The 13,108-nt window shown below is 35.8% G+C and overlaps 1 protein-coding gene, 1 long non-coding RNA gene and 1 other non-coding gene across 4 annotated transcripts; 2 read left to right on the forward strand and 1 right to left on the reverse strand.

Moving 5' to 3' along the window:
- The first annotated feature begins 2,020 nt into the window (after positions 1-2,020).
- LOC133880862 (uncharacterized) lies at positions 2,021-4,550 on the forward strand. Of its 2 annotated transcripts, none has more exons than XR_009902448.1 (3): positions 2,021-2,243; positions 2,338-2,408; positions 3,659-4,550. It is a non-coding gene; the product is annotated as an uncharacterized LOC133880862 (long non-coding RNA). The 2 variants fall into 2 exon arrangements; XR_009902447.1 differs by having other exon boundaries at positions 2,021-2,170.
- LOC133882959 (U6 spliceosomal RNA) lies at positions 2,082-2,182 on the forward strand. Its single transcript, XR_009902775.1, has one exon. It is a non-coding gene; the product is annotated as a U6 spliceosomal RNA (small nuclear RNA).
- A 1,703-nt stretch (positions 4,551-6,253) lies between the features above and the next one.
- LOC133880884 (protein TIC 21, chloroplastic) lies at positions 6,254-9,270 on the reverse strand. Its single transcript, XM_062319842.1, has 4 exons — positions 8,882-9,270; positions 7,899-8,156; positions 7,136-7,339; positions 6,254-6,537 (listed from the first exon to the last, which is right to left on the reverse strand). The coding sequence occupies exons 1-4, from the start codon at positions 9,167-9,169 to the stop codon at positions 6,424-6,426; spliced, it is 864 nt and encodes a 287-aa protein (XP_062175826.1). The 5' UTR covers positions 9,170-9,270; the 3' UTR covers positions 6,254-6,423.
- Between the last annotated feature and the right edge of the window lie 3,838 nt (positions 9,271-13,108).

The following is a 13,108-nucleotide window of genomic DNA, read 5'->3' on the forward strand; positions in this document are numbered from 1 at the left end:
CAATGAGAAATGCCAAAAAAATTTATTTGTTGAGCAAGAATATTTTTATCGCTATAAATTGTGCATTTTTGACATACATGACTTCTCTTTAAATATATGTAATGAGCCCTAATATTTCGAGAAATGGTCAATTTAAATGCATTTCTATCCTCTCTATTTATTAATGAAATTAATTACATTTTTATAACTTGAAATTTATAATGATTGTGTGGTAATGTGGCATGCTATCATGGAAAAAAATTAATGAAGAATCTGGAGTATATGCATACCATTTATACAGACTTGACCTTGTGGCTAGCTGTGAGATGAGTGATAATTATCTTGGATTCGAGGGCTATTATAATCGATGCAACCACCCACTGATGGCCAAGGTCACCCTTGAAGGCTTGAAGCATTACTAGTTGTGTGTCACTTGGGATATCACTCGATTGAGCGACTAGGGGGTGGTTGGCCAGGAGTGAAACCAAGATATTTTGCATGGGGAGTTTGAACACACACACGTTTATGTAAAATAAAAGTAAATAAGTCTTAAATTTAATTTCATACTAAGTCATAAGTTATAATTGTATACAAAAGTATATATATATATATATAAAATCATCTTTAGAAAAGAACTTCACCTTCAAATAAAAAAGTTTTCTAGTTTGCTATAGACATGTTTAAAAAAAAAATATATAAATAAAATAAAATCAAAATAGAACTTGACATTTCCTTTGAATTATGCTAAAAAAGGGTCTTTCATGGAATAAAATTTATTCATTATCACATATGTAGTGAAATATTTAGCAATTTATTTCTTAATATAAATTATCAAATGATATACTAGAAACTCATATTCCATCTAAGGGATTAAAAGGTCATCATTGAAGGGGCCTTAATATTGAAATACTATTTTTATAAGGATATCAATTTTTTGGGGGAGTTGCAAAGGAACCCTAACCATTAAGGTAAGTTTGTCCTAGTGGTTAGGGCACGAAAATTGTGTCATATGTCCTTAACAGACGTGTAAACCTTACCATGGAGGGGCTAAATGCACGTATAGACCATATGAAAGACAGTTATGACATGTGATATATTTTTCAAGATTATATTGTGTACTTCATCAGCATGATCTTTAATCTTAACCTGTTGCATGATTTCCTAAATATAATGACTTAAATTGTCTGCTAGATAAGCTTTTTAAGTCATATATCAAAAATCAACTTAGAAATTCATTTCAACTCCAAGTTCCAAATTTATCATTTGAAGCGTAATTAGTTTCCAAGCTCAAATTAAAAGCCTTTAAGATCCTTGTAAAATTTTCATAATTTTATCTATCATGGCCAAATGCCCAAAATTCATAGATTCTTCACATACTTAATTGTGTCCAATGTCTTAACGAACATCTAAATTCGTAAATTGTATTGACTAGCATTTCCTTCTATTATTTCTTGAAAGTTAATTTTTATTTTTATAGACTACCCGATAAAGAAAAAAAGAATAGGCTCACAAACAATAGACTCAAACCAAGCTAAAACAATACTAAAATAAATTTATAATTAAGTAGAGGCAAAGAATTTATATATATATAGTAATCTTTCGCCTTTAGAGAACATATTATTATCTTATTGTTAAAATGATTTTACATCATTTAGTTTTTTAAAAAAATATGTCAAAAATTACTTCTTTATATATATATATATATATATATAAAGTACTTCTTTTTATATTGTTGAATATTCAACTATAAATCCATGACTATATTTAATTTGAAATGAAATGTAGCCTTGTCCGACAAACATGCTCAATTAACAGAAATATTTGCCACTTCATACTCTCAACACGTGTAAAATATATGTAAAACACATGCATGCTGATTCTTCAGGTTCAGCCACGTGTGCCTTTGGTAATTGTAAATTTGTAATTAAACTTTAAACCTATAGAGGCCCAAAACTCGGTTTGGATATGATAGATATAGGATACGGGACCAGGCCCACTTTAAGACGTACGGGTCGCGTTTTTGCTGGGAGCAAACGCGTCCCACATCGCTCAATTAGAACAGTAAAGATGAGTTTATAATGTAAAGCAGAAGAGAGAAGTTTGTCCTTCGGGACATCCGATAAAATTGGAACGATACAGAGAAGATTAGCATGGCCCCTGCGCAAGGATGACACGCATAAATCGAGAAATGGTCCAAATTTTTTTTTCTTCCTCTGCGATCTGTGCTTCTATGGCTTCCTCTGTCTTCTTCTTCCTTCTTTTCGGTTTGCATTTTTGAAATGATTTTGTTTTTTTTTTAGACTCTTTTGGGTCAGATTTTGATGGGTAATTTTGATTTTGGTTTTTCTTGTGTGATAGGGTTCAATTGCAGAGGGTGCTTTCTCAGTTTAGGATGACACCGCCTGGCCGCTACAGGCTAAAACTTGCAGGTAAATACAATTAAAAATGAACCTTTTTACGCTTATAATATGTTCTTGATGTTCAAGTGTCTGGAGTGGTTTAGGTTTGCAAAAATTGAGTGTCTTTGTACAGTTTGTTGTGATTTTTTGCGAAGACTTGTTAAGTTGTGGAAGGGCTTTGGTTGGTAAATGTTAAGCAAATCTCAGTTCATTGAAATTTTACAGTAACATGGGTTAATTTACTGTCTTCTTTTTTTTTCTTTTTTTTCTTTTCTAAAATTACAATTTCATAGAAAGAGTTTATATTTGATCGAGTTTCTAGTTTCTACTTGCGCCTAAGATATATAAATACTTTACCTGTAGTATAAATCTAGCTTAACATCTGATATATTGGTTCATATTTGATCGTAGTTGTCTCTTATGTTTAATGATGCAATCGAAATGAGTGGTTGAAGCTTGAATTGGCTAAATTTAAATGTGTTTGATCTTTGCTGAAATCCGAAACAAATATGGGTAGCAGTTGGTTCAACACTTCAACTGTTAAACTATTTGTTGTTGAACAAGAAACCTAGATCCGACTTCTTCTATCTACACTAGGGAGGGGAGATTTAAGAAAAAAGAGAGGATTAACTCCCTTTTTGTAGCCTGTAGAGAAAGAACCTCCAATAGAGCAAAAATAATTTGATTGTAGCTTATTAATTAAAAAGTTTAGCCTTAATTTTTCTTACCTTAATTCGTTTGCATCTACACCTATAGTCAGTTTATTTTGTAAACCTTCTTATGTTTACAAAGAAAGTTAAAACATACTTGTACAAGTTTGGTTGTAGCTTATTGAAAAAGCCCAGCCTTAATTTCAGTTTCTTGATTCCTTTGCATCTACACTTATCTTGATCAACCATGGACAAGTAATAACTGGTTTATTTTGTAAACCTTCATGTATTTACAAAGACTAGTGTTGGAACTGCGCCGACATTTATGCTATCTATATATGGATTCTATATGTTCCTTTATATAGCTTTCTTTGGTTCTGAATTTGTCATTTGGAGCATAATTCATTTCCAAGCTCCAATTAAAGGCCTTAAGATCATTGTAATAGTTCCATAATTTGAACTCTCATGGCCAAATGCCCAAAACTCATAGATTCTTCAAATATTTTAATTGTGTCCCAATGTCTTAAGTTCGCATTTTTTATCGAATAGACAAGATTCTGACTTTTTGAACTGTTGTCTATTCTGACTTTTTGAACTGTTTTTGTTTCCATTTTTCTTTTGTCCAAACAGTGTGATTCTTCCATGTGATCACCAACCGTTACAACCTTCATCAAACCACAACTGTGCACACATTACTGTGGAATTGGTATAGCTCGATATGCTTTCAAATTTCAGGTAGATGAGCAGCCATCCACTAACAAAGACTAATGTGCCTAACTCACTCTCAAACGGCGTCTTAATAGAGGAGGGATGCCTATGGCTTATAAACTTCATTAGTCCGGGAAATCCTGACAATGTGGGACTCTTTGATACCATCCCAGCTATGAATGTAGTAAGCATGGCTCTCCCACATTCCTGTATTGCTATTAAACATGCTCTTCATTCTGTAAGCAAAATCAGTTTATTTGAGAAAGGGCTAGAGACTTCCGCATCATGCTGAACCAAGGACGCTCCGTCTTTTCCTTAGAGCTTTCCAAAGGAAGGGCAGCGACCTTAGCTCAGGTGGGGCCAAGGTTGCATGGGAGCAGGTTTGTCTTCCCAAAGATGAAGGAGGGCTAGGCATCAAGAGTATGGAGCATTGGAATCAAGCTGCCAACCTTACTTCGTCTTCGCCCTCCTGCCTTTCCAGTAGTGAATTCAGCTCTTCTCTTGAAGCAATAACGCATTGATCTAGTTGCTACCGGAGCCACAAAGGATTATTAACTTCCTCGAATATGACTTTCAGTTTCGGATAAGACTAGTTCCTATTGTTTTCATGAATTGTTGATATATGGTGTCCTTTTGCAGTATTTACCTTTCTGGAGAGAACCACATTCTTTCTATACCCCATTGGTGCTGTCATCGTCCTTTCTCCTATTTGTAATAAGTGTTTGAATATGACTCCTGATTGTGTTTTTGCTTTGGATCCTGTTGTAGCTGAATTCAATTTCGTTGACCCTGCAGTGATTTTAAGTGGCTTCAATCCTTCAAGATATTTTATGAACTTGTATTTTAGCCAAAGGTTATGATTCACCGAGGCTAATAACTATCTGTTAAGTATTTTGTTGTTGAGAATAATGATCAAATAGATATGTTGAAGGCATCCATTTTGATCAATCGTAACGTCTCCATCACATCCCAGTATTCTAATTGATGCTTGAAATAACACGTCATTGCGTGACGCCTTTACAATCTCATTATTCTAATTGATGATTCATTTTTAAATTCATGGTTGTTGGAACAAGATTTACAACCACAAATATCTTGCTTCAATTTCAACTTTCCAAAGACACGAAGTCCAACTTCGTGGACTACTACGTAACTTAACGTGATTATATTTATCAAAAAATCACTTCTCAAAGTAATGATCCAAACAAACAAGTTTTAAAGATGTTATTCCACAAACAATACTTTTTTTTTTTTTTTTGTAAGTACATCAGAAACTATTACAATTAAAACAACAAAAACAGGAGGGCTTGGGCAACCCAAATTGAAAACTAAGAATGAAAGGACGCGGGGACAATGCTTCCGAAGATGCAGGCTCATTGGCTCGAGGCACTGATGCCACAAAACCGGGGTCACCAGTAAAGGTGATATCATAAGTGTATTGAGTCACAAGAATCCAAACACAATTACATGGGTAAACCGGGGGGGAGGGATACAACAAATAAGCCCAAAACAACAAAAAAAATAAAAACACAAACAGTAACAGTAACAGTAGAAGTCCGGTAGGAGGAGGAGCAGTGGGAGCCAGCCGTGACGGCGCGTGAGGTACACGCGCCGCCGAGGGGAGACCTCTCAGCAACAGGGAACACCAGTTTCGTCCGGAACCACCAATGGCCGAAGTGGTGGGAGGCTGTGGGAGCAAACAGGGTGGTCACGCACCGGCCAGAGCGAAAAACGCTCTGGAGCATGCAAGCCATGCACTGGGGAGGAGGAGGCGGTGGAAGAACTGGAGACCATCGGTGGAAGCCGGGGACGCCGGAGAACCCGTTGGTGAGGAGCGTGTCGTGTAAAAATCGAAGGAGGAGAGTAGATCTAGATTCGAAAATTTCGATCATAATACCGTTCCAAAAGTTATAGAAAACACGGTGAGGGGCGGAGGGAAAAACCAGAGACAGACGCTGTGTGGTGACAAACCAGAAAGCGTGGAAAAAATTGAAAGGATAGAGGGGTAGATGGAGATTTCGCCTTATCTCCAGTGGCTTAAAACATCGAAAATGATAGAGGGATAGATGGAGTTTATGCCTTATCTCCAATGGCTTAAAACACCATAAAAAAGGAAGACGGATGACGGAAGGTGAGAAGGGTGGATGGTTGGCAGGAAGGATGAAGAGATGAGGTATGGAACAGTGATGGGTGATCGGGAGAGAAGCACAAAGCTTCCCTCCCATGGAGACTTTCACATAGGACACCAGAGAATTCTAGAGAGAAGGTAGAGGATTTGCTAACATGTTCACAATCATACACAATCTTTTTGTAAGCTTTGTTGATACTAGTATTGTTCCCACAAACAATACTTTATCAGATATAAACCCCCCGACATTTTGGAAAACAATTCTAAATAAGAAATATTTATCAAAACATAATTTGTTCATCTTATTTTAATGCCCCCTTTCTGTGCTATTTTGCACACCGATATGCAGCTCCACACCATATTCTTCTTCTGGTAATATTTGAGATAAATTATTGAAGGGCCCTAAAATTGGAATATTTACCAATCACAAATGAATATAACTTCAAATTCTTACACAGAAACGTGAATATTCTAGTCATGAAAAACCAAGGCTCCAAAAACATTATGTCACCTCTTACTCTGAAATACAATCAAAATTCAACCACCCAAAGAACAGAGCTTATGCAATCCTAGGAACCGGAATGCTTTCTGAAGGTGGGAGTGTCACTGATCGCAACAACTCTAATGAGAAAACAAGGCCCAGGAAATGAGAAAGGATGGTGTTTGCTGATGCCTGCAAAAGGAGCCGATGGTATACATTAGGTAACAATCAATGTTAAGCTACAAAGTCTTAACAATTATGCTAAAGATTAGTCTAATATGTGAACTTTGATTGGCTCTTTTGAAACCCAAAAGATTAGTTTGATGCTGTAGTGAGAGTTAATTAATTTCACAGTTCCAAAGGATTTGGTGCTCATCCAATGAAAATCTATCTTGGCAATGTGAAATCGTTGAACAGAACCCTTTTAACTTTAGAAGATAAATGCACTTCCCACGCTTCAAAACTCTTGTTATGACAAAGAAAACATGTGAACAACTAAGTATTATCTAGATTCTGATATGTATTATCTTCAGTCCTTTCCTTGTTTAGAGGCAAGGCATTTTGGATCCTTTAGCCCACACAGCATGAAGCTTATAAAGGTCTCTTAGAGCTAGATTCTCGATCTTGAAACTCCACTCTTTTTCTCTTTACAGGGACCTAGAAAAACACTCACTTGTTCTCATAAGGGCCAGGTTGATATGAATTTAGATTACATGGTATTTCTGATGAATTCAAATTCAAAACTTCGTTGATTTTTTAATTAGAAAGATATAAGAAATCAAATGAGTACCTGTACCAAGAATACATCCAATGCAAGAACAGGACTGTACCCAGGAGCGATTCCCTGGTAATAAGGATTTGCTGAGGAAGTAAGAGCCTTGGCAACAAGCAAACCCACTGTGGCCTGCATACCAAGAATCGCAGCACCCAGTCCAAGTAGGTTTACTACTATGCCATTTTTTAAGCTTTTCACAACATCAGCACGAGAAGGAGCCTGGAAACCACGAGCAAATGAATAAAACACAGAAACTTTGGAGGTTCTATAAATGAAATACTAAAGCATATATTCTGTACACCTATGGGTAGCAAAACTGGGCAAAAAACATTGATCAACACTGAGACAAGCTCTTAATTTGGTGGAAATTAAAGGAGGAATTGAATAACACAAGCAATCCATCCTTGGCCATTAAATCAATTTCAGCAGAATTTAAGTCACCAAAGAAAGGATTAAATTATTAGTTTTTCTCTAGCAACCATCAACTCAAAGATTCTAAGAAATTACATCATCTTATGCAACTGAATTATCAGATACATACATATCTAGTCAATTTATTTCATTTGAAGTGGCATTCATCCAAAAACAGTACCATCACCAACAAAACAAAGTTCAAGGAGGCCTATACAATTCAGTTAGAAAAGCATTCATTTTCACATCTGATTTCATATACACTCACTAACTTCAATTATCGTAATAAAAACACAATATGTAGGGCAATTTATACCATACTAGAACTAGAATATAAAGCCTTTTCTTGTAATTGCAACTCCATTACCTTTGAAGGGTCATTGGCAGTCTTTCGAAGCTTATCGGAAAGTCGAATATACCCAAATGACCAAAACACTGAAATGAACGCCGCTGCAATCCCACCAGCAGTAGCATAAAAAGTGGCGGGTGACGAGACCTTCCCAGTAATAACAACTGAAAACGAAAGAATCACGGCAGCCACTACAGTGCACACAAGCTGTGTCCAAAACCCTATACTACCAAACCTCTTGAAAGTCCTTGCAGTGTTCTCTAATCTTTTTGCCACCTACACCACCATCCAAGTCAATTACTTTTTTAGCGACGATTACACGCATGTAAATATCCTATAGCAACTTTTTTTTTTCTTTTTGATAAGTAATAAATATCCTAAAGCAACCTCTCCACACATGTATACTCAATGATTTTGATTTTAATTTTAATTTACAAGCATTTCGAAACCCTACTGCCCAAAACCAGGATTGTTGCTGTGATTACCATTACACAATATCCAAAAAAAAAGATACAAATCCTTTTCTTTTCCTTTCTTTTGTTTTGTTTTGCTACATTTTCTCAGGAACCAAATAGTACCCAGAAATTATAGCAATTTCTTTTTTGATAAGTAATTTATTGATTTCTATATACACACAGAATCAATTTATAGATTTTTGCTGTGATTACAAATACACATTACGCAAAATAAAGGTAAAAAGAAACCCAAATGATATAAATTGAAAGTTCAAAAGAATTTCTTTCTTTTCATTTCTTTTAATCTGTTGTACAAACATTTCCAAAGCCCAATTTCCCAAAACCAGGATTGTTGCTGTGATAGCAATTACACATTACCCAAAGAAAAAAAAAATGTAAAAAGAAAATTACCCAAATGATAAAAATTGGAACTTCATTTCTTTTTTTATGTTTTCCGACATTCTCTCAGCAACCCAACAGCGCACATTTGAAGTTTCACTAAGGTTGGAATGAAAAATCAGAGAGAAAGAAAGAAAGAGTGAGAACCTGAGCGAGCTTCGCCTTTTCGGCCTCACCGTCCGGGGAAGCGAAGGTTGGGGACGAAACTTGAGAGGCCCTTACAGCGAAGGAGAGCGTCGGTCGTCTGTGGTGGGTTGCACCGTAAGACGGTGAAGGAAAAGAAAGGGGTTGGAAGGTTTTAGAGGAAGAGGGTAGGTTTGGAAGGGGGAAACTGAAGCTGGGGATGTGGACGGCAGGGATTGGTCTCCGGTGGAGGCGAGAAGTGGAGGATGATCCCGCTGCCACCGCCGTCGCCGGCAATAGTAGCGTCTGCATAGTTGAGAGGTCTGTGTGGGGAAGGAGGGGGCAGAGAGTGTCGCGAGCTGAGCTGTGCTTTGGTGACTCACCTTTTGCTCTTTTCACGAGGCTATCAAAGTACTGCGGTGCTGGTGTGGGCTTGATGCACGGTTTGCGTGGAATGTGGAGCCGTAAATAAATAGATGGGCTTCTGCATATCCCTGCATTTGGGCCAACTGATTTGAAGGCCGACAATGGAAGTGGTTGTTCCAAACTTTGCCCCAAGAGATTAGGAAAATACTTTAAAAATAAAATAAAATTAGGAGAAACGGATTGGGAATTTTTTAGAATTTCCTTTCCTAATTTTAGAGAATTCGAGTAGGGAACAAGGAAAGGGATGCGTGTTTTGGGGTGATTGAACATGTAAGAGTATTAGTAACAGATACTCAATCATTTTCTTTAAATTTTGGAAACATAACTATTTTTTATTTTCCTATTTAAAAATACTCCGCAATAACTTTTCTTAATTTTTCCTAAACTATTAAAATATATATACTTTTTTTTTTCTTTCATTTTATTATTATAAGGAGAAAAAAGCTAAGAGGAGAGAGAATCGAGTTTATGATTATAATAATCATTAGGAATGCTACAATACTTTCCAATTGGGAAGCACTGTAGCATTCTCAATAATTAGAGAACTTGTAGGAAATCTGCTACAAGTGACTTTTTGTGAATTTTTTGTTTTTTTTTTTTTTTAACATTTTCCTTATATTTAGGGAAGGGGGCCACTTATATAGAGAAATTTGAAAAAAGTCACAAAAAAATACCTACATCAGTTTCCTATATTTTCCCTAAATCCTTGGGAGTGCTACTTAATGTATTAGATAGCACTGTAACTATCCAATGAATTATATAATGATAAAAATGACAAAAAGTAATAAAGTAAAATAATAAAAAAAAAATAATAAGAATAAAGAAAAAATATTTAATTGATATAGAGAAATATAAAGAAATCTATTGTCAAATGTTGTTTTATAAAAAAGTAAAAAGTAATTTTATTTATTAAATTTTTCTAAAAAAATAGTTAAATATCTATCATTAGTGCTCTAAGTCTGGCACCCTAAGGACCCGCTTAGGCAACCTGTCTTTCATATTTTGTATGAATTTTTAAGAAACTATCAGACTACTATCCCTATATGTGTTTTCGCCCCGACTTCTATATTGAAAGTGTGCGGTATATAACCTAGCCACGAATGGAATTCCTTTTACTTTTACTGAACGCTAACTAACTAGTTTAGTTGGTGGATTTTTATTTTTTTTTTTGTGAAAAATAAAAAAATTGATTCCTAGGTTTTAACATGTTTAAAAATTACTCTTCTCATTTCATCATTATGTCACATTAGCCGGTCGTCAAGCCAATTGTCGCCACCTCAAGTAATTGCCAAATTATCAACCACCACATGTAAAATTTCAATTAAATATAACATTAAAGGAAAAAAAAAAAAAAAAAAAAAATCCAAACCTGCCCTACCTGTATGAATGGAGACTAGTAGGGCCGCCAAGGGTTAGAGACACCTCTCATCCTCCCCTCCAAGGTGCGTGGAGGCCGCACCACCACCCTTGTAGACAGAGTTTTCGCGGGGAGAGGGGGGGGGGGGGGGGCGCGGGCTGGTGCAAGGATGGAGGCCCCCTTTGCACTAGAAATTTGGATCTTCTCTTGTTCCGGTTCTTGATAAAAATGAGAGTAAAATTGACAAAAAAAATTTAGACAATTTTTCCCTTATTTTATAATTTTTGGATAATTTTACTCTTAAAAAAGATGTCCACTCTTTTTCGGTTCAAATGAATTGGAGATGATCATTTTCCTTCCGGTAGCCGCTAGTAGCTTCCATCTATACGTTTGTCCCTTTTTCTTTTTTCTTTTTTCTTTTTTCTTTTTTTTTTTCTGCATATAATTGAATTTCACATGTAGATGACTTGGTGAGCAGTTGACATGGCAGAAATTTCGTCAACAATCTAGATGAAAAAAATGACAAAATGAGTGATTGTTACACGTGTTAAAAACCCTGCGCTTGTTACGCCCGTGACAACCTACGCAAGTGACAAACAAAGCAGTTGAAACTCTCCCTTTCACGGGTTTATAGACAATAGTAGAGCTTATTTGTATACCGAAAATGGAGTTGGATCCATAACTTTGTCAATCAGGAAAGCACATCCAACTTATATTGTCCAACACTCCAACTCCAATACAAATAAGGTACTATTGCGTGGGATAGGATCATGATTGTTGGGATAGTTATCGGTACAGTGTAAACAGTGCTCTATGCATAAAATAATCAGTCTGTCGTTTATACTTTGGTATAGACTTATTTATAGGCAAAGAGATAAGTCAAACCTGAATTAGGTTTACTACTCTCACTTAAACTAAAAGTGTCTGGTGTTTGATTTGGTATGAGAGTCATATTCTCGTTCAACTGAGAGTTAAGAGTGTTAACCAGATTATTCAATAAGTTCTTATTGGGCTCGGATTCAGACTACTACTCCAATTCAACTTGGAGTAGGATTATTCTCAATAATGTTATTATCCCGATTCGTGCCCCCCCCCCCCCCCCCCCCCCCCCTTTTTTTTTTAGTTTTTCAACAAGAGAATGTGAGAGAGGATCTTCTTTGCCCAAGTAGGGAAGTTCTGTCCGAATAAAGAGCCAACCCAAATAACGGATTCACTCGGGCGTTTGGACAGAGAGGGTCTTTCTTACAATTCATATTATTATTTGGATGGAAATTTCTTACAAATTAAGCTGCAGAAATTTCTTTTTTTTTTTTCTTTTTTTTTTAAGAAAAAACAAAATTGGGGATCCAAAGCTGGTTGCGTGACTAATTTACTCAGGAATAATAAGTACAGAACATAGTACTCAAAGAAACATATATATAAAAGAAGTAAGAACCAGTACTTTAGGGAAGAGTAACGTTTATTCCAAATGGTGTGATTAGATGCAGTGAGACAAAAGTATTGTCCAAGGCATCACGGGGTCGACTCCATTTAGCTAGGTAGCTTTGACACTTTAGTCTTCCTGTGTTAGTCGTTGCCAATATTCCACATTTTTTCAAATTAGCTATTTGGATCATCGTGCAAAAGTAAGTCTATTGGCAGCTACTAGGCCAGGGGATTATTTGTTGGTCAAAGTTGAAATATTAATTAAACTATTAATAGGAATTATTTGGTGGCAAATCATCAAGTTTGTGGGATAATTGCTTGTTTAACGTGATAATAAAGTAGAGGTTTTGACTTTAAATCTTGACTCCACTTGTAACACTCCGATCACATAGAGTGAGTGGTTTATAAAAATAGTCATGAGTGTTAAGTTCTATATTGCCTAGTTGTTAGGTGAAACTGGGTTTTATAAATGATTCTAATACCAAGTTTCACACAGTATTAAGGGAAAAATTGATATTATTACTGGAATGAGTAAAAGTTAATACAAATGAGGTCAACTTATATATATACGTGCGAATGAAAGCTAACTAAAGAAACTAAATCAGTTACAACTCAACAAATAGAGTAACAAATTAACTAAAGTTATCTAACTACTTTAGCTATACAGAAAAAAAAAAATACTCTTTTCTATCTCTAATACTCCCCATCAAGATGGATGGTAAAGATCTTTAACAGACATCTTGGACAATAAGTGATGAAAAGCAGCACATCCAAGGGGTTTAGTAAGGAGATCAGCAAGCTGATGTTGAGAAGAAACATGGAAAGTCTTGATCAAACCTAGTTGAATCTTCTCTCTAACAAGATGACAGTCGATCTCTATGTGTTTTGTACGTTCGTGATACACGGGATTTCAGCAATGTGAAGAGCTGCTTCACTGTCACAATAGAGAAAAGCTGCATGTGTATGAGGAATAAGAAAATCCTAAAACAAGGAAAACAACCACATTATTTCACAAGAAGCTGAGGCCATAGACCGATACTCAG

Source organism: Alnus glutinosa, chromosome 11, assembly GCF_958979055.1.
Source record: "Alnus glutinosa chromosome 11, dhAlnGlut1.1, whole genome shotgun sequence".
Taxonomy (NCBI): Eukaryota; Viridiplantae; Streptophyta; class Magnoliopsida; order Fagales; family Betulaceae; genus Alnus; species Alnus glutinosa.

Bases quoted from the DNA above. Each gene is read 5' to 3' on its own strand.
- LOC133880884 (XM_062319842.1), bottom strand. From the start codon at position 9,169: ATGCAGACGCTACTATTGCCGGCGACGGCGGTGGCAGCGGGATCATCC. The intron at 8,157-8,881 runs GTTCTCACTCTT...ATGGTGGTGTAG, and splicing joins AAAAGGCGAAGCTCGCTCAG to GTGGCAAAAAGATTAGAGAA. The intron at 7,340-7,898 runs GTAATGGAGTTG...CGTGGTTTCCAG, and splicing joins CTGCCAATGACCCTTCAAAG to GCTCCTTCTCGTGCTGATGT.